A 24,125-nucleotide genomic window follows, 5' to 3' on the forward strand; every position below is an offset into this window, starting at 1 on the left:
TCAGGGGGCACCTCTAAGGTGCCCTCTGGGGTGTATTTTACAATAAAATGTACACTGGCATCAGTGTGCATTTATTGTGCTGAGAAGTTTGATACCAAACTTCCCAGTTTTCAGTGTAGCCATTATGGTGCTGTGGAGTTCGTGTTTGAAAGACTCCCAGACCATATACTCTTATGGCTACCCTGCACTTACAATGTCTAAGGTTTTGTTTAGACACTGTAGGGGTACCATGCTCATGCACTGGTACCCTCACCTATGGTATAGTGCACCCTGCCTTAGGGCTGTAAGGCCTGCTAGAGGGGTGTCTTACCTATACTGCATAGGCAGTGAGAGGCTGGCATGGCACCCTGAGGGGAGTGCCATGTCGACTTACTCATTTTGTTCTCACTAGCACACACAGGCTTGTAAGCAGTGTGTCTGTGCTGAGTGAGGGGTCTCTAGGGTGGCATAAGACATGCTGCAGCCCTTAGAGACCTTCCTTGGCATCAGGGCCCTTGGTACTAGAAGTACCAGTTACAAGGGACTTATCTGAATGCCAGGGTGTGCCAATTGTGGATACAATGGTACATTTTAGGTGAAGGAACACTGGTGCTGGGGCCTGGTTAGCAGGGTCCCAGCACTCTTCTCAGTCAAGTCAGCATCAGTATCAGGCAAAAAGTGGGGGGTAACTGCAACAGGGAGCCATTTCTTTACACAAGCCCCCCCAGCCCACAGGCCAGGAGACTCAGCCCAAGCTGGGAGAGTCTTCCTAGTCTGTCAGGCGAGGAAGAGTAGGAGAAATAGGCTGGTTAGTTGCAGGGCCTACTCTGCCTTACATCCTTCTGTTCAGGTCATTCCCTTTGGGGAACTGACCTACTTCCACAGTGATAGGACCTAGTCTGAATTGCCTCTTGTCTGCCTCTTCAATGTCTCCACCCATTCTTTCTATTTTGGTCTTAGAGGTATCCACCTCTGCTAACCTTATCTTGGCCAGGGTTACCCCTAGCTTACCCAGAGAGGTTACCCAGAGCTGGAGTAACCCCACCATGACCAATAGGGTCAGGGGGCCTAACTTGCTATTTGGCATGGGGTCAGACCACCATGCTAAGGATAGTGCAGCCATAAAGGCTAACACCCAGCAGAGGCCACTGACAACTGTCAGTGCCCAGAACCACACCTTTAGCTCTTCACCTAAAAGGGAAGGGGCTAAGTTACAGGCCTCTTTGGGTTCAGGTTGCCTGTCTGCTGTATTAGAGTGGGGGGTTACCACATCTTGTAGTAAACACCCTTCTTCCACTCTTTCTTCTGTTAGCTGAGGAGCCACCCACTCAGGTTTAACAGTTGCCTGACTAGCCAGGACTTCTTGTGGGTCAGGTTGGACTTTATCAGGGCCATTTTTGGAGTTCTCCCCTACTGGAGCAGAATCTCCTTGGCTTGCTGTAACCTTGGCTAAAGGTTGTCCACCCTTCCTACTCTGTTTTCTTTTCTTCTTCTTCTGGGGCCTGCTTGCATTTACTGCAGAGGCAGGACTTCCAGAATCCTTGGGAGAGGACTGGCACTGGACCAGTTCCTCTCTTGGGATCTGACTAACCTCTGGGTAGTCATTTCCAAGGAGACAATCAAGGGGGAGGTCTGTACTGACTACTACCCTTCTCCAGCTAAGAGTGCCACCCACTTCTATGGGCACTAAAGCCACAGGCCTCTTAGTGACCCTGTCTAGGCTAACTCTTACCCTGGCAGTCTCACCTGGGATGTACTGGTTTGAGAGCACCAGCCTGTCATGCACAATAGTGTGACTGGCACAAGTGTCTCTCAGGGCAGTGGTTGGGATTCCATTCACCAGTAGGTGGTGGAAGTGTCTACTTCCCTCTGGAATCTCCAACTCACCTGTTGGGCCCTGTTTCCAGTTGAAGGCTAGGAAGACCTCCTCATCTGAGGAGTCATCTCCCATGGCTACACTGGTTACCCCAGGAATTTTGTTCTGGGGTTTGTTTTTGGGACAAGAAGTGTCCTTGGTGTGGTGCCCAGACTGTTTACAGTTGTGGCACCATGCCTTAGTGGCATCCCAGTTCTTACCCTGGTACCCACCTTTGTTTTGGGTTGTGTCTTGGGGCCCACCCACCTGTTCTGGTTTTTGGGGGCCTACAGAGGACTCTTTTTCTTTGTTTCTAGTGTTACCCACTTTCTCCTGGGGAGTTTTTGTAACCCCTTTCTTTTGGTCACCCCCAGTGGAAGTTTTGGTTACCCTAGTCTTGACCCAGTGGTCTGCCTTCTTTCCCAATTCTTGGGGAGAAATTTGACCTAGGTCTACCAGATACTGATGCAACTTTTCATTGAAGCAGTTACTTAAAATGTGTTCTTTCATAAACAAATTATAAAGCCCAACATAGTCACCCACTTCATTTCCAGTTAACCAACCATCTAGTGTTTTTACTGAGTAGTCTACAAAATCAACCCAGGTCTGGCTCGAGGATTTTTGAGCCCCCCTGAATCTAATTCTATACTCCTCAGTGGAGAATCCAAAGCCCTCAATCAGGGTACCCTTCATGAGGTCATAAGATTCTGCATCTTTTCCAGAGAGTGTGAGGAGTCTATCCCTACACTTTCCAGTGAACATTTCCCAAAGGAGAGCACCCCAGTGAGATCTGTTCACTTTTCTGGTTACACAAGCCCTCTCAAAAGCTGTGAACCATTTGGTGATGTCATCACCATCTTCATATTTTGTTACAATCCCTTTGGGGATTTTTAGGATGTCAGGAGAATCTCTGACCCCATTTAAGTTGCTGCCACCATTGATGGGACCTAGGCCCATCTCTTTTCTTTCCCTTTCTATGGCTAGGAGCTGCTTTTCCAAAGCCAATCTTTTGACCATCCTGGCTAACAGGGGGTCATCCTCACTGAGAGCATCCTCAGTGATTTCAGAAATGCTGGACCCTCCTGTGAGGGAAGCAACATTTCTGACTATCATTTTTGGAGACAGGGCTTGAGAGGCCCTGGTCTCCCTATTTAGGACTGGAAGGGGGGAATTGCCCTCCAAGTCACTAATTTCTTCCTCTGTGAAGTCATCCTCAGAGGGGTTGGCTTTTTCAAACTCTGCCAACAGCTCCTGGAGCTGAATTTTGGTAGGTCTGGAGCCAATGGTTATTTTCTTTATATTACAGAGAGACCTTAGCTCCCTCATCTTAAGATGGAGGTAAGGTGTGGTGTCGAGTTCCACCACATTCATCTCTGTATCAGACATTATTTTGCTAAAAGTTGGAAGACTTTTTAAAGAATCTAAAACTGTTTCTAGAATCTAATTTCAAACTTTTAACAAACTTTTAAACTCTAAAAAGACAATGCTAAACAGGGACCTAACACACAAGGCCCTAGCAGGACTTTTAAGAATTTAGAAAAATTTCAAATTGCAAAAATGAATTTCTAATGACAATTTTGGAATTTGTCGTGTGATCAGGTATTGGCTGAGTAGTCCAGCAAATGCAAAGTCTTGTATCCCACCGCTGATCCACCAATGTAGGAAGTTGGCTCTGTATGTGCTATTTCAAAGTAAGGAATAGCATGCACAGAGGCCAAGGGTTCCCCTTAGAGGTAAAATAGTGGTAAAAATAGATAATACTAATGCTCTATTTTGTGGTAGTGTGGTCGAGCAGTAGGCTTATCCAAGGAGTAGTGTTAAGCATTTGTTGTACATACACATAGACAATAAATGAGGTACACACACTCAGAGACAAATCCAGCCAATAGGTTTTTATATAGAAAAATATCTTTTCTTAGTTTATTTTAAGAACCACAGGTTCAAATTCTACATGTAATATCTCATTCGAAAGGTATTGCAGGTAAGTACTTTAGGAACTTCAAATCATCAAAATTGCATGTATACTTTTCAAGTTATTCACAAATAGCTGTTTTAAAAGTGGACACAGTGCAATTTTCACAGTTCCTAGGGGAGGTAAGTATTTGTTAGGTTAACCAGGTAAGTAAGACACTTACAGGGCTTAGTTCTTGGTCCAAGGTAGCCCACCGTTGGGGGTTCAGAGCAACCCCAAAGTCACCACACCAGCAGCTCAGGGCCGGTCAGGTGCAGAGTTCAAAGTGGTGCCCAAAACACATAGGCTAGAATGGAGAGAAGGGGGTGCCCCGGTTCCGGTCTGCTTGCAGGTAAGTACCCGCGTCTTCGGAGGGCAGACCAGGGGGGTTTTGTAGGGCACCGGGGGGGACACAAGCCCACACAGAAATTTCACCCTCAGCGGCGCGGGGGCGGCCGGGTGCAGTGTAGAAACAAGCGTCGGGTTCGCAATGTTAGTCTATGAGAGATCTCGGGATCTCTTCAGCGCTGCAGGCAGGCAAGGGGGGGGTTCCTCGGGGAAACCTCCACTTGGGCAAGGGAGAGGGACTCCTGGGGGTCACTCCTCCAGTGAAAGTCCGGTCCTTCAGGTCCTGGGGGCTGCGGGTGCAGGGTCTCTCCCAGGTGTCGGGACTTAGGATTCAAAGAGTCGCGGTCAGGGGAAGCCTCGGGATTCCCTCTGCAGGCGGCGCTGTGGGAGCTCAGGGGGGACAGGTTTTTGTACTCACAGTCTTAGAGTAGTCCTGGGGTCCCTCCTGAGGTGTTGGATCGCCACCAGCCGAGTCGGGGTCGCCGGGTGCAGTGTTGCAAGTCTCACGCTTCTTGCGGGGAGCTTGCAGGGTTCTTTAAAGCTGCTGGAAACAAAGTTGCAGCTTTTCTTGGAGCAGGTCCGCTGTCCTCGGGAGTTTCTTGTCTTTTCGAAGCAGGGGCAGTCCTCAGAGGATGTCGAGGTCGCTGGTCCCTTTGGAAGGCGTCGCTGGAGCAGGATCTTTGGAAGGCAGGAGACAGGCCGGTGAGTTTCTGGAGCCAAGGCAGTTGTCGTCTTCTGGTCTTCCTCTGCAGGGGTTTTCAGCTAGGCAGTCCTTCTTCTTGTAGTTGCAGGAATCTAATTTTCTAGGGTTCAGGGTAGCCCTTAAATACTAAATTTAAGGGCGTGTTTAGGTCTGGGGGGTTAGTAGCCAATGGCTACTAGCCCTGAGGGTGGGTACACCCTCTTTGTGCCTCCTCCCAAGGGGAGGGGGTCACAATCCTAACCCTATTGGGGGAATCCTCCATCTGCAAGATGGAGGATTTCTAAAAGTCAGAGTCACCTCAGCTCAGGACACCTTAGGGGCTGTCCTGACTGTCCAGTGACTCCTCCTTGTTGCTTTCTTTGTTCCCTCCAGCCTTGCCGCCAAAAGTGGGGGCCGTGGCCGGAGGGGGCGGGCAACTCCACTAAGCTGGAGTGCCCTGCTGGGCTGTGACAAAGGGGTGAGCCTTTGAGGCTCACCGCCAGGTGTCACAGCTCCTGCCTGGGGGAGGTGTTAGCATCTCCACCCAGTGCAGGCTTTGTTACTGGCCTCAGAGTGACAAAGGCACTCTCCCCATGGGGCCAGCAACATGTCTCTGGTGTGGCAGGCTGCTGGAACTAGTCAGCCTACACAGACAGTCGGTTAAGTTTCAGGGGGCACCTCTAAGGTGCCCTCTGGGGTGTATTTTACAATAAAATGTACACTGGCATCAGTGTGCATTTATTGTGCTGAGAAGTTTGATACCAAACTTCCCAGTTTTCAGTGTAGCCATTATGGTGCTGTGGAGTTCGTGTTTGAAAGACTCCCAGACCATATACTCTTATGGCTACCCTGCACTTACAATGTCTAAGGTTTTGTTTAGACACTGTAGGGGTACCATGCTCATGCACTGGTACCCTCACCTATGGTATAGTGCACCCTGCCTTAGGGCTGTAAGGCCTGCTAGAGGGGTGTCTTACCTATACTGCATAGGCAGTGAGAGGCTGGCATGGCACCCTGAGGGGAGTGCCATGTCGACTTACTCATTTTGTTCTCACTAGCACACACAGGCTTGTAAGCAGTGTGTCTGTGCTGAGTGAGGGGTCTCTAGGGTGGCATAAGACATGCTGCAGCCCTTAGAGACCTTCCTTGGCATCAGGGCCCTTGGTACTAGAAGTACCAGTTACAAGGGACTTATCTGAATGCCAGGGTGTGCCAATTGTGGATACAATGGTACATTTTAGGTGAAGGAACACTGGTGCTGGGGCCTGGTTAGCAGGGTCCCAGCACTCTTCTCAGTCAAGTCAGCATCAGTATCAGGCAAAAAGTGGGGGGTAACTGCAACAGGGAGCCATTTCTTTACAGTCTCCCATTGAACTGTAGCATTTCTAACTCCAATCTATATTTTTATATAATTGATAATTTCAGCAATCCATTATTCTATTCAAAACTACTACCTACTAACAAACTCACATATCCTCTGCTCAAATTAACTGATACTAATACTAACACTATACTCATAGTTCCCAATACTAATCCACCAATAATCCTTTTGGGTTCCAGAATAGCATGCTACTCGCAGAAAAGAGCTTCAACGCCGCGTCTGGGGTACACCAATGGACATATAAACTCTCTAATACATAAAATGATATGGACCAAGGTCTCCTCATATTCTGATCTTTTCTCAATCCCTACTACTAGATTCTGAGTTCATCATGACAAAAAACCCAAGTAATACAAAATTCTGCATTGACACAAACTGGCTACGATAAGTATCTAAAAGTGGAACATAGATAAATAGAATTCTGAACCAAAGAGGACTGAAGATTAAACAAAGCAAGCAGCTATTTTACTTCACAGCTAGTACATGACTAAAATAATGCCAAGATCTATTCCATGCTAGGATATATCTAAAAAGGTCATCAGCCACAAAAAATAACAAGCATTGGTAAAGCCATGAGGTCTCACTTATGTTTTAGCCATGGCTGAAAGTATAACAAAAATAAGAGCTAAGACATGGACAAAGCAGGTCGTGTTGTAGCACAAAAAAAAAAAAAAAAAAAAAAAAAAAAAAAACTTTCAGCACTTACTCTGTAACATGTCTGAAAGTTATTTTAAGAATGTAGTATGAGGCAGCAGCACTCCGTGTCACAGTGTTTTTTTTTCCAAACTTTCAGTCAGGTTGCACTGAAGCTGCTGTACAACCTAACTATAATTTTAAAAAAAAATAAAGCGACATGATGCGGCAAGCATTGACGATGTCCTGGCTCTTTTATTTTCTTTACTTCCAGCCATGTTGCATAGTAGCTGCACTGCTGTGCAATATGGCTAAAAAAATCTTGCATAGGCAAGACGTATTGGCTTTGCCAATGCTTAATGTATGCAACAGTGCCTGGCAAGCGAGGCGCATGCTCTTGCAGCCTTGACCCTAAAAAGCAGTCCTCCAGAGGCAACTGGTGGCAGGTCCAATTTTATCCTAAAAGCGGGATGGAGAGCTACAAAGGCATTTAAAAATGTAGCATATATGTTTACAGTTAACAGCAAGTCGGCACATAGGGCTGGCGACCACCAATTATTTACAAGTCTCGTGTTTTCTGAGCACAGATCAGCTGACTAACAGCATTAATTGGTTGTCATGGCGTGTATGTGAAGTCTAAAGTCTTGTCCAAAGACAACTGGTAAGTCAAGCATCGCTGCTGGCATTAACATGAGAAGATATCCAAAGGCACAATCCGGTAGGCCTAATCAACATTTCGCAAAGCCACTCTCAGGGGGTCCGCGACTGCTTAGAAAATTAAATAATATTAATGGATGAATTGCCCAGCTTTCAGTAATGGCTCAGTGAGGGGGTCCCCGGATAACAATATTGATTCAGTGGGGGACAATGGGTTCCAGTATTGATAAATAGGGGTCCATGGAAGTCAAAAGTTTGGGAACCACTGGTCTACACCGCAGGCATAGAGCTGCCAGCCCAACACTCATGTTATCCAAACTAATGAGATAAAGCCTAGTGCGTCCTCTCCTCAAACAGCTCTGAAACTATTAGCACGCCTAACCGCTGTGAAAAGAAAAGAAAAAACACTAAGTGTAGACGTCAGCCTTCATAAACAGACACTTAATTCAAATATCAGTGACCAAATCATGAACGAGAAGTTCAAATACGTCAAAAAACACTAATGCAATGTCAGGCTTTCCACTCCAAAGGGACCGAACAATTTTTTAATTGCACTGGGCCCAAGGATAAGTCTGATGGGTTTCCTTATTTCATTAAAAATGGATGCAAAACACGGCATTTCGCTGTTAGGCTGTGCTAATGGAGTATTGTTTTTATTAAATACCAGCAGGCTCTCATTTCCTGTTGCGATTTATGAAAAAAACATTTACTGATCAGGGCAGAGGCAGCAGGTCTGCGGTTACCTCTGTGCATGAGATACAGTTCGGTGCCTACATCCCTTCCCCCGCAGTGGCTACTTGTTTGCCAGGAAGTGAATCTACGCCTTCCACGGAAAGCCCGGTCTTGTTCAAACACAGGGCTGCGTGAACTCCTCCAGTAGGAGACTGCATCGTCCGAACATAGCCTGCTGGCTTATTTCACAGCAAACTGCGAGCTTTAATGCTATCACACAAGAATCCCTCTCTATGTGCAATCCGGTTATTCCACATCGCTTCTATTGTAGAAGAAACCGAAAGCAAAACCACCCGCGCGACTACTACTTGTAGAACCAGAAAGTGCAATCGCGGTTTGCAGCTTTTAAAAACATAGGCGTGTCCAGATTACTAGAAAGACTCGGCCCGGACTCAAATAAAACAAGAATGTCCAGATTACTAGAAAGACTCGGCCCGGACTCAAATAAAACAAGAATGTCCAGATTACTAGAAAGACTCGGCCCGGACTCAAATAAAACAAGAATGTCCAGATTACTAGAAAGACTCAGCCCGGACTCAAATAAAACAAGAAAACACAAGAATAAAACAACCACTGGCAAAGCCAATACATCAAGCCCCTGCAAGAGCTAATCCCAAATTAACATGGGCTAACCAAATCAACATGCACAGTACGCCCCATCAAACCTAAAATGAGCACTCCTTAATGCCACATCTACTCAAGCACGGCTGTGAAATACTGGATCGCTGAACAACTCTAGAACCGTATTGGGTTTTCTTAACTGAGAGCTGACTCTACCCTGCTTCTCCAATCATATCTGATATGTTTGTGAATAAGTGCTACTCCAATCTCCACAAGGACAGACATAACAATGCAATGGAAGTGCTGAAGTTCAGCGCCTTGAGACCCTCACGGTGAGTAGTGCACTTTACAAATGCTTTGATTGAAGTCATCCCAAGAACCAATGCTCAACCTCTGACTCTTCAGCATTGACTTTTTCGAACAACTCTAATTCACACTACAGGCAAACCCCAGCAAATACTGGAGTTTCCACATTATTTCTCAGTGAACTACTTTCCTGGTACAATTTGAGGATTGAATTCTCATATGGAAATCATGCACTCCTACAGACTTTTATGGGACTCTCATTTTCCCATGGAATATGATGAAATAAAATTCCTTACAATATATAAATAGATAAACTCCACCTGTTCCTTCCACATCTTAACTCTTCACCAACTTACAGGAGGAACAAAACTCTTGACCTAATTTCTCAACGCCATGTCACTAAAAGGTCCACTCAACCCAGACTAGTCCGACTATTTTGTAATTTATTTTTTCGTATTGCAAGTGGAAACCTCTAAGGCAAGGAACCCTAATCTGATGAAAATCTGAAGAGGACCTTAAAAGTACATATCTATTCTAAGCTATGCGAGAAATTGGAGGTTGGCTCGTACTGCAGCTGATCAGATTATAGACAGAAGCGCTTATTAACTTCTACATTGTATACTACGAAAAACCTTGCTCCACCATCTCTAATGTTTACAAATGCTAAGCCATCTGCACCCTAGTATTTAAGTGACCCCAAAACATTAAGGGGCAGATGTAGCAAGCGTTTTGCATGGTGCAAACAGCGAATTTCGCTGTTTGCGCCATGCAAAACGCACATCGCGATGCTCATTCCCATTTTGCGAGTCGGTAACCTGGTTACCGATTCGCAAAATGGGAATGCGACTCGCAAATAGGAAGGGGTGTTCCCCTTCCTATTTGCGATTCGCATCGTGATGTAGAATTGCTTTGTGTCCGCGAATGCGGTCGCAAAGCAATTCGCAGTTAGCACCCATTTCAAATGTGAATGTGAATGGCTCTGGAAAAATGAAACAAAAACGTTTCATTTTTTCGTGTGTATTGCAACTCGTTTTCCTCTAAGAAAAAGGGGCTGCAATACAAAAAAAAATAAAACTGCTTTAATTAAAAGCAGTTACAGACATGGTGGTCTGCTGTCTCCAGCAAGCCACCATCCCTGTGAGTGCTGGGAATCGGAAGGAGGGTCGCAAATTGCGACCAACATCATTAATATTAATGAGGTGGGCCTTTGCGACCCCCTTGCGATTCGCAGATGGTGTCAGGGACACCATCCTGCATCTGGGTTTGTGAATTGCAAATTGCGAGTCGCTCAGACTCACAATTTGCAAGTCGCAAACTCGGACTTACCTACATCTGGCCCTAAAAGAGAGAGACTAAAAAAACTCATAAATAGATGACAAAAACAGACCACAGATCTGCTGACAGCCCTTAAAGTAAAGTAAAAGCATAAAGCCTCATCTAACTACTACAATAAATCAATAAGAGATGTTGCAAATTGTCCCAAAGCCTGGTTTCACACCATAAATCTCTACATAAACCCCATGTCATTCACAAGAATCCCATGCACTCAAAACTTATCAAACATCACCAGCTTCTTTAACCTGAAAATTGATGTTATCCAGTCAGTGCTGATTGAAAAAACATAAAAACACCCCTAAATATATGAGTCCATAATGAACTGCTGTCAAATGGACAAACTTCCAGAAAGTTGACATTCACTTTATTCTACAAGTTATTTCTTCCATCAATCCTTCTTCATACTTCAATGACCCTTTTCTGGCAACTCTGCTGAAAAGCAATTTTCAAGACACTGCATCACTTTCTCAACTTGTCAACTCCCCGCTAAAGGAAGACATCTTTCCATTAATCTTTCAATCTGGCCAAAACACCTATCTCCCCAAGAAACCCACCCTAGATCCAAATAATTTTCAAAACCTTAGCCCTGTTACTAAACTCCAGTTTCTGGGCAAGATGATATTGAACATTGCTGCTGCTCAACTTCCAACTCATTTCTCCAACACCAATCTCCTAAATTTCTTCCAACGAGGCTTCCATTTTATATGTACTATGAGAACTGTCACACTCCAGTTACTATTGATGATGTGAATATCTTGGCTGATGGAGAAGCTCACCTATTGCTGCTTTTGGACCTCTCGACTGTGTTCAGAACTCTTGACTACCACTCTCTCCTTACGATTATTAACTTAAGGATGGAGATAGAAGGAACTGTCTAAACCGTCTAAACTGGTTTAAACACATCATCTCCTCTAGATTCCAGTTCATGAAAACAGAAAGCTTTTAATCAACCTCATTTTAGCTGAAATATGGGCCTACAAGACTACATGCTCCTTCACCTATCTAACTCGTATATGGAATCACTGTTGACTACTCTTCACAATGAATCTATCCCTGTACATCAATATGCTGGTCATACTTAACTTTACGTTGAAGTATCAGACCTAACCAGCATAACAAATCTCAAATCCTTCCTCAACAGACTACTCAACTGGATGTCATCACTCTGAGTATTGACCATCCAAAAGAGGTGCCTACCACTCTTCTCTTCGAATATCCTAACCAGTCCAAAAACGACTGGCACTCTACGTTCTCTAGATATGTATAGTTTTCTCTAGTCCTTCGCGCTAAATCGCCTGGCTTTACCTTAGACTAAAATCTCACTCTACACTACCACATTGCTAAGCTAACAAAATCTATCTCCTGACAATTACATCCACTCAAGGAAATAAGACGGTCAATCTCCAAGGATGACTAGAGCTGTAGTACAGGCTCTTGTTGTCACTCACCTAGGAGATGTAAAGTTACGGTGACCAGATTCGGAGGAGCAAAAACCGGGACAGGTCTGACATAAAAGAAGGACTAAAGACATTACTGTCACTTTTATATCTGGCCTGTCCTGTTTTTTTTGCATAACTTTGTGAATGTGTGCCTATTCATGTGTGTGTGTGTGTATATATATATATATATATATATATATATATATATATATATATATAAATAATCATACACATATATTATATATACACACACACACACACACACACACACACACAAACACTCACAATTTACAAGACTACATATATAAAATCAGCTATGTCTTGACCTCCCACCCTGCACCCCCAACCACCTCACTTTGCTCCCCACTCCGTCTCTCTGCTGGAAGCAGACAGGGGATTGTGTCGCCTGACAGTAACAGATAAAATACTTTAATTATTTCATACTTTGTAGGCCTCTTTAACTTATGCTTCCCTAGATGATCTGACCTTTGTCCCAAAAACTGGGACATTTATTTAATAATCTGACCTTTGTCTCAAAAACCGGGACATTTATTTAAAATTAAGAGAAGCGTCAGACACCGGGACAGTCCTCTAAAAACCGGGACTGTCCAGGAAAATCCGGGAAGTCTGGTCACCCTATGTAAAGTCTGTTCTTGCAGACTTACTGCAATCCACTCCTCTATATACCATCTTGAATGAAGCAGCTAGGTTTGTCACAGTGGCAAAGGAATCAGACCACATTTCCCTCATCTTAAAGCATCGCCATTGGCTCTCACGCAGGGTGAGGCCAGATTTAAAGCTGGCTCATAAGACAATCTACCTTGCCCCCTCCACAATTTAGCTAAATAGTAAACTCCAAATTACTGACAGACAACGGAAAACGAGTGGCAAAAAATGTTTTATATTGAAAACAGCTAAAAAACTGAAAATCCATATCATCTAAGGCGGCTTATTCATGCTTAGCCCCAAGAATATAGAACTCTATCAGGGACTATATCAGGCCATAGCTAGTCCTCCTTGCATTCTGAAAAGCCTGGAAAAGGCATATTTGGGTAATTTATATTTGTTATATGTAAAGTGCTTTGCTGCCTTGGGTTAGGTTTACACTATAGAAATGAAAATTGAAAACAAAGCCTAGCTTCTGGTCATAAAACCAATGTTTCAACTTATGCAGAGGCTACTAGTGAGGGGTGTCTTGGGAAGAAACACCACCAAGGGAGAGGCTTTGTCCAAGTGATCTGCAGTCAGGGTTCTTGTCCACTAAAGGAAGGATTTACCAAGAAAGTCTGTTAGAATATAACTTACCCAGTGCGTTCTGGATCTCAATAGATTTCTCTGGGGTTAGTAAGATCTGTTTGCCATCATATGGAGACTTGAAGCGCACGCCTTCTTCTGTAACTTCAGACAGCTCAACCAGAGAGACCATCTGGAACCCACCACTGTCCTGAAAAAAAACAAGACATTATGAGAGATGATGGGCCGTGGCTGTAGAAACACCACAAGGCTCCCCCAAAAGACAAAAAAAAAAAATCACAGACAGGATTTGCTAGGATAAGTCAAAGATATGGTTTCAAATCCTGCTTTTACTTAAGAGCAGCACAAACTCTTATTGGCAGAACCATATCTAATGGTCAACAGTGAGCCACCATACACTTACACTCCAGATGGGAAAAGTGCAAAGTGCACCTTGCAGGACCAGGTAGTCTTCACTCCACAAGCTACCTCAAACAACAAACATATGCAACCATGAAGGAAAGCCATCTGCCTGTAGGAAATAAAAAGAGAAAATTGCAAAGTGTTCCATTTGAGGGGCGTAAGAACACGGAACCACCTACAGTCCAGTGAAAGCAGTACAAAAGTGTGATTTGACAGAAATTGTTCTTTAAATCAACAGATCACAGCAGTGGGTAGATACACCAACCTCAACCTTATGTTGCTAAGAAGTGCACTTCAACTGCCATGCAGCTGTGAACTGACTAGGTGCATTAGCTCTGTCACAACTTGATAACCACAACTTGGACTGAGCTCGAGCTCTATGAAAAAAAAAAAAAAAAAAAAAGACTGCAGCTCTTGGAAGACTCAATAGATCACACCATCATGACTCATAAAGTCGCGCATTGGCTCCTAGCGTCAAAGAATAATGCTAAAACCGCTGTGTACCGTGTTTGGACAACAAAAGCAGCCACTGAGGGTTGACATATGTGCATGCATGCGTCAGTGCGTATGCGCATGGCTATTTCTTTTTCTCTGCCGTTCCAAAATGGCATGCAACTAGGAACTGCATACTAAAAAAATATAACAGTGCACAGTTTTAGAGAAAGGAGATGTCTTGTAGCAATTTACAGCTGCCCGCGCCCTCTAAACAATAAAAAACATAAATCAAATTTAAAAATAAAAACATAGATGGGCAGAGCAGTAGTGGGTGAGAGGTAAATCAACAACGTTAATGAAAAGCAGTTGAGTAGGAAGGGATGGAGGAGCAACACAGGCGCAAGGGACTGTGGAAGGTATTAAACAAAATATGGAGTCAGTGAGGGAATAGGGGAGGAATGGAGCTCCCCCTTTGCAGCAGTTTATTTCCTGCTTTTCCGTTGTTGTTGGGCATTGAATATTTCCATCATTTTGTGTCTACTCTAAACTTCTCCCGACGTCAGATAATTGCCCAAAAGCCCCTCTGTGTGGTTGCGATCTGCAGATTATTTTTTCTATGGGTTGTTTGTCCATTTTAATGTCCTGTATTCTTCCCTTTTGCCCTTGTTTTCTTTGCCCTGCACAACTTCCCGAGGAAGCAGGTGGATCGCATGTGAATCCATAAAATTCTTCAAGCTTCAAAATTAGTCCTACTGCTATATAACTATTTCGTTTTGCTGCATAAATCTTTTCTGGATTCCCATGCTATACAGTGATTTTGTAACAGTCTTGCTCACCGTGGGGGGTTGGATTACAAATGAGGTTCCGTTTGCAAAGAAATGCTTGAGTATTCTCTGTCCCGCCTGTGCCTCTCTATTCACGTGGATCTCTATGAAGTAATGTCTTGTGAATATGTGAACTGACGACCATGTGGCTGCAGTGAACATGTTACTTAATGGGACGTTCGCCAGGAAGGCCAAGGCTGCTCCTTTCTTCCTTGTTGAGTGTGCTCTCGGCTTTGTTCCCAGTTGCACTCTAGCCTTTTGTGGCAAGTCTGGATTGTTGAAGCGATCAATCTAGCAATGGTGTTCTTGGTAACTGGCATTCCTTTGTTCTTGTCTGCAAACGATACAAAAATTCGTTTCCCTTTCCTTACTGGTTTTGTTTTTTACAGGTAATACAATATTGCTCAGCGAGCGTCCAGTGTATGTATGGCTCTTTCGTCCTTGGTCTTTGGTTTGTGGAACAAGTATTTGGATTGCCTGGTTTATGTGAAACTGTGATATGACCTTTGGCAGGAAGTGTGGGTTGATTCTCATGACTTTGCTATTCTTATGCATATGCAGGTATGGCGCCAGTATAGTAAATGCTTGCAGCTCACTGACCCTGTGTAGCGATGTCATTCAAATTACGAAGGATGTCTTGAGTGTAACACATTTTAGTGCTGTTTGGTATGGGTCTTTGATCAGTTGTGTTAGCACCACATTCAGGTTCCACGTTGATGTTGGTGAGTATCTTGGCAGGGCTATTTTTTTGGCCCCTACAGGAACAATTTGACCACTGGTGCTGTGAAAAAACCTTCTCCCTATGCACTCTTGTATAGGACACTATTGCTGACAAGTGTACCTTTTGTGACTCAGAGGTAAGTCTGCTGCCTAGCAGGTATGGAAGGGATCTGATGACAGTCGAGTTTTGTGTCCACTCTTGGAAGAGGCCCGATTTCTGGCACCAACTTGTGTATCTCATCTATTTGGCTGTGTTACATTTTCTTGTAGTTGACCTTCTTGCTTCCCTGAGGACTGCCATAGCTCTCTTTGGGAGGCCCAAGTGTCTGAATTCTCTGCTCTCAGAAGCCATGCTACCAGACTCAGGGTGTGTGGTTCTCGGTAGAGAATCCTCTCTCCCTGCATGTAAAGTAGGTTGTGCGACGTTGGCAATATCTGCATGTTGTTGTGTGCCATCTCTACCACTTTGAAGAAGCAGGTTGGTCTTGCCCACTGGGGGGGCGATGAGGTTTAGCCTCACCTGGGACTATCTGCACGTTTTGATCACTAGTGGAAAAAGTGGGATCAGGAAAAAAGTGTATACAAATTTTCCTGATCAACAGGTGCATTTCCCACAGAGCGGTTGTGTGGGTGCATGGATGCAAATAAATGGCATTTTGTATTTTATGGTGTCACAAACAGGTCTATCTCTGGTGTTCCCCACCTTCAGAACACTGGTTCTACCACCGTTTGATTTAGTTCCCAATTGTGCAAAATAGAAACCTATTTGCTGAGCTTGTCACCCTCCACGCTGTTTACCCCCTGGCAGATGCATTGCAGTTCGGGTTATCTGCTTCTGGATGACCTGCTTCCATGTTTCTTGAGCTAGTTTTGATAAGAAAAACGACTTTGTTTCCCTCTGCTTGTTGAGGTACAGCATTGTTGTTGTGTTGTCCGTCTGAAACGATATAGATTTTCCCCACAGCGGTTTCTGAAAGGCTTTTAAAGTCAGGAACACTTTTTTTTTAGCTCCAGTCCATTTATGTGCTGTAGTGCTTCCTCTGGTTGCTAGACTCCACTGACTTTGAGCTTTCCCATATGTGTTCCCCATTCCGCGAGAGAGGCGTCTGTGGTGGTAGTCACTGTGGAAGTTGGTAACATAAAGGGTCTTCTTATTATGTTTTTTCTGTTCCACTATAACATTTCCTCCTGCACTCTGTGTGTGACACTACTAGTTCCTCCCAGCTCCCTGTCTCCTGGGACCATTAGCACTGGGTCCATTCCTGGACTGGCCTCATGTGTAACCTTGCATATGGTATTAGCGATATGCAGAAGCCATCATCCCCTGCAACGTCCTCACTGTCAGAAACCAACTCTTGTGGTGAGTTAATTGCTTTATCGTTGGTACTCTCTTGTTGCAAGGAATCGCTCTCTTGCTTGCGTTGTGTTGATTCTTGCTCCTAGGAAGATTTTCTCTTTCTCTAATCTAGGTGATGACTTTTCCATGTTTATGGAGAATGCAGTCTGTGGAGCACTTCAATCACTTTTTTTATGCTGTCTCTGTACCTTTACTAGCCAGTCATCTAAGTAGGGGTACACATGTATTCCCTTTCTTCATAAGTGAGTTCTGCGGCTGCTAGGCATTTTGTGCACTCACTGGGTGCTGGTTTGATTTTGAATGTTAGAACTTTGAATTAGTAGTGAGTCTTGTCTATTATGAAGCATAAGGATGTGCAGATAGGCGTTCTTTAGGTCTACGGTTGCATGTTGAGTAGTTTCCTTGGTTATTCTCCTTTGGGGTACTTTCACCTGTTTCTGCAACAGTTTTCTCATCTACTGGAGCAGGGATGTTTTTTTTTTTCTCCTTCTTAGGAGCGGTTTTCTTTGGTTCCCGCTTTGGTGAGTGTTTTACTAGTTCTATGCAATAGCTTTGTTGGATGATGATGTTGAGTATCTATCAGTCTGATCTGACTTCCCTCCACTCGTGGCAGAAGGCTCCTATTCTCCCCCCCTCTCCTCCCCAAAACAAGTGATGTGTGTGGAGGGAGGATCTGTTTTTTTGAGTCACTTGTTTGCTGATGCCATTCTTCTGGACTCTTGACCTCTGCCTAAGTGGTATCTGATACTGCCATTATTGTGATGGCACCTGTACTTGTTTTGCTTGTCGGAAGGACTGGTGTGGGATGACGGGCTGCAAGCCCTCTCTTCTTGTTGGTCTTCTTGCGGTGGTAGCTTCACTTCTCTGGTGTTCTCTAAACTGTAGAGCTCCCACTGACTTTGCAGTTTCGTTGGCCTTATTCAGTTGTTGCAATGTGTCATCCACCAGACTACCAAAGAATTGTTCACTGCTGAATGCAGTATTCGTGATATGGGCGTGGAGTTCGTCTTGAAGCCTGAAACCTGCAGCCAGGCCTGTCTTCTAAATGTCATCCCTGATACCAGTTGTCTACTCGCTGTGTCAGGTGTGTCCAGTGCTGATTTTAAGTATCTGTTGGTTTTATTCATGCCCCCACCCCTCCACAAGAGAGCTTGCCCTCTTCTGGCACTGCTTTGGCAGTGTTTCAGCAACCCAACCATCTCCTTCCACTGCTGGTGGGCATATCAGTTCAGCAGGGCACTGGAGTTTCCAATGCAAAACTGCATTGCAACCTCCCTTTCAAACTTGTGCTCCACCATTTCCATTCTCTTACTTTCCTTATCAGGGTTGGCCCCAAGGAGGTTGGCACATTATCTGTTTTCTAGTCGTTCCTTGTACTCTTTCTCTACTCTGGGTGTCAATGACTTGCAGGTTGCCGGTTCTCTGAAGGTCTTTCTACCCAGGTGCAGAATGCTGGGAAGCACTGGCAGGTACTGCCATTTCCTTTGTGAGGGGAGGAGAGTTTCGAGGAGAAAGCATCTCTGGGACTTTTCCTCCTCTAGCTGGACCGCCTACTGGTTTGTTGTCCTCTTAATGATTATGTTGCACATGGCAATATCATCCAGCGGCAAAGGCCTTGACAGATACCCGTCTATTCCCTCTTTGGAAAGTCGGCCTTGAAATCCTGCCAGGGTTCTTACACGCCTTCCATGCCCTCGATGTCCTGGAACTGGCCCTGCAAGTCTGGTAAAAGAATGTATGTTCTTCTTCTTCCTGTGGCTCTGGAGTGGCTGGTTCAGGTCCTCATCTTCTTTTAATCTTTTATGAGGTTGGACCTCCTGCGGTGTCTTTGACCTCGACTTGTCTTTGCTCGTGGAGATGTTTGGCACCACAACAGTATTTTGAAGTCTGATATTCTTGGCTAGCTTCTCCCTAGCTTTTTCAGCATTATCTGTCAATGCTTTTCTTTGTGCTTCTTGTGTTCCTGCTTGTAGGAAAGTGCCCCATTTTGAATTGGTCAGCCCCACTTTTAGCCTGGTACATGTTGCAATTGTGACTGAAAGTGCCCTGGGTTCCTGCTAAACCGGTCCTCGGTGCCAGATCTCTTTCCCTAAAACTGTACAATTGTTTCCCAACTGGCATTACATTTAGGCACCCCTGTAAATCCTTAGTAAATGGTACCCCAGGTTTGTGAGGTAGAAGCACCAATGAGGGTCCCCAAATGCTGCAGCACGTATTCTGCCACCCTCCGAGACCCTTCACCAAGCCTACGCAGACTACCATTGCAGGCTGCGTGCCCAGGTGCAGAAAAAAGTGAAAACACAGGATGGCACACAGCCTGTGTGGCATGCCCCTAACACTGCCTGCAATATACTGTATGTAAGGCACCCCTACAGCAGGCCTTACAGCCCATAAGGAGGGTGCATTATATTACATGTGTGGACATACAGGGAGTGCAGAATTATTAGGCAAGTTGTATTTTTGAGGATTAATTTTATTATTGAACAACAACCATGTTCTCAATGAACCCAAAAAACTCATTAATATCAAAGCTGAATATTTTTGGAAGTAGTTTTTAGTTTGTTTTTAGTTTTAGCTATGTTAGGGGGATATCTGTGTGTGCAGGTGACTATTACTGTGCATAATTATTAGGCAACTTAACAAAAAACAAATATATACCCATTTCAATTATTTATTATTACCAGTGAAACCAATAGAACATCTCAACATTCACAAATATACATTTCTGACATTCAAAAACAAAACAAAAACAAATCAGTGACCAATATAGCCACCTTTCTTTGCAAGGACACTCAAAAGCCTGCCATCCATGGATTCTGTCAGTGTTTTGATCTGTTCACCATCAACATTGCGTGCAGCAGCAACCACAGCCTCCCAGACACTGTTCAGAGAGGTGTACTGTTTTCCCTCCTTGTAAATCTCACATTTGATGATGGACCACAGGTTCTCAATGGGGTTCAGATCAGGTGAACAAGGAGGCCATGTCATTAGATTTCCTTCTTTTATACCCTTTCTTGCCAGCCACGCTGTGGAGTACTTGGACACGTGTGATGGAGCATTGTCCTGCATGAAAATCATGTTTTTCTTGAAGGATGCAGACTTCTTCCTGTACCACTGCTTGAAGAAGGTGTCTACCAGGAACTGGCAGTAGGACTGGGAGTTGAGCTTGACTCCATCCTCAACCCGAAAAGGCCCCACAAGCTCATCTTTGATGATACCAGCCCAAACCAGTACTCCACCTCCACCTTGCTGGCGTCTGAGTCGGACTGGAGCTCTCTGCCCTTTACCAATCCAGCCACGGGCCCATCCATCTGGCCCATCAAGACTCACTCTCATTTCATCAGTCCATAAAACCTTAGAAAATCAGTCTTGAGATATTTCTTGGCCCAGTCTTGACGTTTCAGCTTGTGTGTCTTGTTCAGTGGTGGTCGTCTTTCAGCCTTTCTTACCTTGGCCATGTCTCTGAGTATTGCACACCTTGTGCTTTTGGGCACTCCAGTGATGTTGCAGCTCTGAAATATGGCCAAACTGGTGGCAAGTGGCATCGTGGCAGCTGCACGCTTGACTTTTCTCAGTTCATGGGCAGTTATTTTGCGCCTTGGTTTTTCCACACGCTTCTTGCGACCCTGTTGACTATTTTGAATGAAACGCTTGATTGTTCGATGATCACGCTTCAGAAGCTTTGCAATTTTAAGAGTGCTGCATCCCTCTGCAAGATATCTCACTATTTTTGACTTTTCTGAGCCTGTCAAGTCCTTCTTTTGACCCATTTTGCCAAAGGAAAGGAAGTTGCCTAATAATTATGCACACCTGATATAGGGTGTTGATGTCATTAGACCACACCCCTTCTCATTACAGAGATGCACATCACCTAATATGCTTAATTGGTAGTAGGCTTTCGAGCCTATACAGCTTGGAGTAAGACAACATGCATAAAGAGGATGATGTGGTCAAAATACTCATTTGCCTAATAATTCTGCACTCCCTGTATCTGCAAGAGCAGATATGCCCCTGCTTTGTCTTTGTCGATTCTTAGACATTTTAAGTGGTCAGAGAAGCCATTTTAAATGCATGTGCTGGACACTGGTCAATACGGATTCCCCAGCTACATGATGGCTTCATTGAAGATGGAGATGGTCGGTATCAAACATCTCATATTGATAAACCCACACTGATGCCAGTGATGGATTTAACAATACATGCACACAGAGGGCACCTGTGAGGTGCCCCCTGAAAACCTACCAGCCTCTGGTGCGCTTGCTGACTAGTTTGAACGAGTGAGTGAACAGGGAAGCTATTTTAAGTGCATGTGATGGACACTGGTCAATACAAGTTCCCCAGCTACATGACAGCTTCACTGAACCTAGGGATGTTTGATATCAAACATCTCATATTAATAAATTCTCACTCAGGGACTTTAATTTCGCACTCTGCCCCACTCTAGACTGCTGACTCCCCCAAACCCCTTAGACAAGTGGGTCCCTCCTGCAGGCACCTGGCAAACTTCCTCACAGCTCTGGGCCACTTTGACACCAGACGTACCCTCAAATCCCATGCTCCAACAATACACCTTTCATTCAGTTGCCTATGGGAGTCTATCGCATATTGATTACACCCTCACTTTGGGGCATCAGCTACCTCTTATTAGAGAGGCTCTTCACTTAGCCAGGGGTCCACTGGACCATTCCCCAATCTGGACAGTGTATGGCAATCTAAGCCACCTTGACCACAGACACATAGCGATAAGCCCTTGGTACTGTAAGATTCTCTCTATCCGTTCTGAGCTCCATCAGGTCAAGGAGCATTATTTTCAGGGAATGGGAGGTCAGTTGACTTCTCCAAAAACATATGGGAGGCCTACAAGTTGGTCATCAAGGGTCAAGGTCGTGAACTTATTGTAAGCCATAAGAAAGATAAACGATCGCACTGAGACTCAATTGAGCGAGAAATTCAATACCTAGAAACCACATTAACTGAGCCAGATAAGAAAGCCTCCCAACACACCCTGGCGATAAAACAGAAAGAACACAGAGACTTAGCCTCTGAAGCTGCAAGAACACACTATCAGGCTACACAACACCAGCTATTTGGGGTGGGATACAAGGCAGAGAAGCTCCTTGCCTGGCTTGACAAGTGAGAAGGGGCAAGCCGATGGGTCTCTAACAATCATAAATGATAAAGGTGAGCGATAGATTAGCTGTGGCAAATGTTTTTGCTGCTTATTATGATGCCTATACTCCCCAGCACATATAGCCCTGGTTGAGGAGTCACGCAAGTTTCTTGCAGACATTCGCCACCCCAAACTATCAGAACCCGATAGAGCAATCCTAGAACAGGAACACATGGAGGAGATAGTGCAGGCCACCTGTAGCATAAAGTCGTGTAAGGCAATGGGTCCCAATGGTCTCCCATTTGAACTATATAAACTCACAGACCCGATAATAGACCGACATCTAGTGCAAGTGTTTCAGACTACCTGAGGCATGGGAGCTCTATCAAGAGACTAAAGACTAGCAAGCATCATTCTTGTTCTTAAAGCTGGCAAGCCGGCGGATGACTGTGCCTCTTACAGGCCCATATAGCTATTAAATGCTGAAGTCAAAATCCTGGTGAAGCTACTGGCATCTAGACTAATACAAGCCATTAAGATGCTAATTCTTCCTGATCAGTGCGTCTTTATGCCTGGATACAATACTGCTCTCAATCTACGACACCTTTATGGTGTGCATCGTCGTGCAGCAGAACTGAGTGAAGAGGCCTCAGTACTCTCACTCGATGCACATATGGGATTTCGATACGGTTCAAATGGCTCTTTATGTTTCAAGTACTAACCAAGATCGGGTTCAGACCATGCTTTATAGCATGGGTATGCCTCCTCTATACGGACCCACTGTCCCAAGTAATACTCAATGTAGGTACATCCAAAATATTTTGACTTCAACAAGGAACAAGACAGGGGTGCCCGCTGTCCCCCTTGATTCTTGCCCTGGTCCTGAAGCCTCTTGCACCTAGATCAGGCAGGATTCCCTAGTACGGGGCCTACAGTGGCCCGCAGACAAGATCTCCTTCTATGCAGACATTTTACTTTTATGTCTCTGACCCCTTCTTCACCCTTGATAGAATCATGGAAATACTCACCACATATACTGGTGGTGCCATTAATTGGAATAAGTCACTAATTTACCTCCTCCATGGAGCTGCACTGTGTCCCCCCCATGGACTGTGAGGCCCGCAGTGTCGCAGATGGGTTTTGTTGCCTAGGGATTTACGTAACCACTGATCTGACTATTTTACACTAATAATTAAAAACTGCCACTTACGTGCCTGCGGCGTGATATCCAACACTAGAGAACTCTGCCCCTGTCGCTCATTGGAAAAGCGGTGTTGCTTAAAATGATGGCATTGCCCCACTTCCGCTACACCGTACCCAAACCAGCCTTCTTACTTTAAAGCAATTGAAAGTGAGACCCAAACCTTATGTTGGGACGGCTGCCAGACTCACATTGCTACCAGAAAGCTCACAAGGAACTGGTATGAGGAGTGAATAGCACAGCCCAATTTCCAACAATATTATTGGGCGGTATGGGTCCATTTGCCCCCCCGGAGAACAGTATGGAACATTGTGTCCTCCAGCCAGATGTATATCGTAGAGACCTTTATAGACCACGCCAGCAGAATTTCCTCCACCCAACAGCAACCACAATTACATTATGGCACACAACACTAGCAAACCTGGACTGGCGTTATAAAATCACACAAGTTACCCCATTGTGGGAGGCTGAAGCACTAGGTACACTGGGGGCCCAGTCCGGTTTTGATAAATGGGATTTGATTGTCCTGTCAAGAGTGGGAGATCTGTGGTCAAGCGATGGAGTGATCCCATTTACCACACTGCAAAGCGACTATCACATGGCACACACTGAAACTTACTGTTACCTGCAAATAAGACACACTTTGCACAAGGTGCTGACAAAGGGGGAGAACATCCCAGAGTCCTCGTCACTGGAAGATTGGCTACTGACAGATCACATGCCCCATAAGGCTATTTGTTTTACATGCTAAAAGCTGATCAATAATTCTACTGACACACTTGTGTGAATAATGGGAGGGGGATCTTGGAGGGTTAAAAGATGATGAATGGCCAGAAGCTCTGGCATCCACCCTAGAACTTGCCATTTGTTCGTGTGTTCGTCTAGTACAACTGAAGATTTTACATCCTTCCTGTTACACGCAAACTATTATGGCACGAATGGTCAGGGCGACATCTCCCCTTT

The 24,125-nt window shown here is 44.9% G+C and overlaps 1 protein-coding gene across 2 annotated transcripts in view; it reads right to left on the bottom strand.

The window, feature by feature from the left end:
- QTRT1 (queuine tRNA-ribosyltransferase catalytic subunit 1) overlaps positions 1-24,125 on the bottom strand; it is a 150,169-nt gene that overhangs the window by 105,265 nt on the left and 20,779 nt on the right. For both annotated transcript variants that reach the window (XM_069231535.1, XM_069231536.1), the window contains exon 3: positions 13,165-13,303. In XM_069231535.1, coding sequence (XP_069087636.1) covers positions 13,165-13,303 — 139 coding nt within the window. The remainder of the gene's footprint in view (positions 1-13,164; positions 13,304-24,125) is intronic.

This window comes from Pleurodeles waltl, chromosome 4_2 (genome assembly GCF_031143425.1).
Source record: "Pleurodeles waltl isolate 20211129_DDA chromosome 4_2, aPleWal1.hap1.20221129, whole genome shotgun sequence".
NCBI classification, from domain to species: Eukaryota; Metazoa; Chordata; class Amphibia; order Caudata; family Salamandridae; genus Pleurodeles; species Pleurodeles waltl.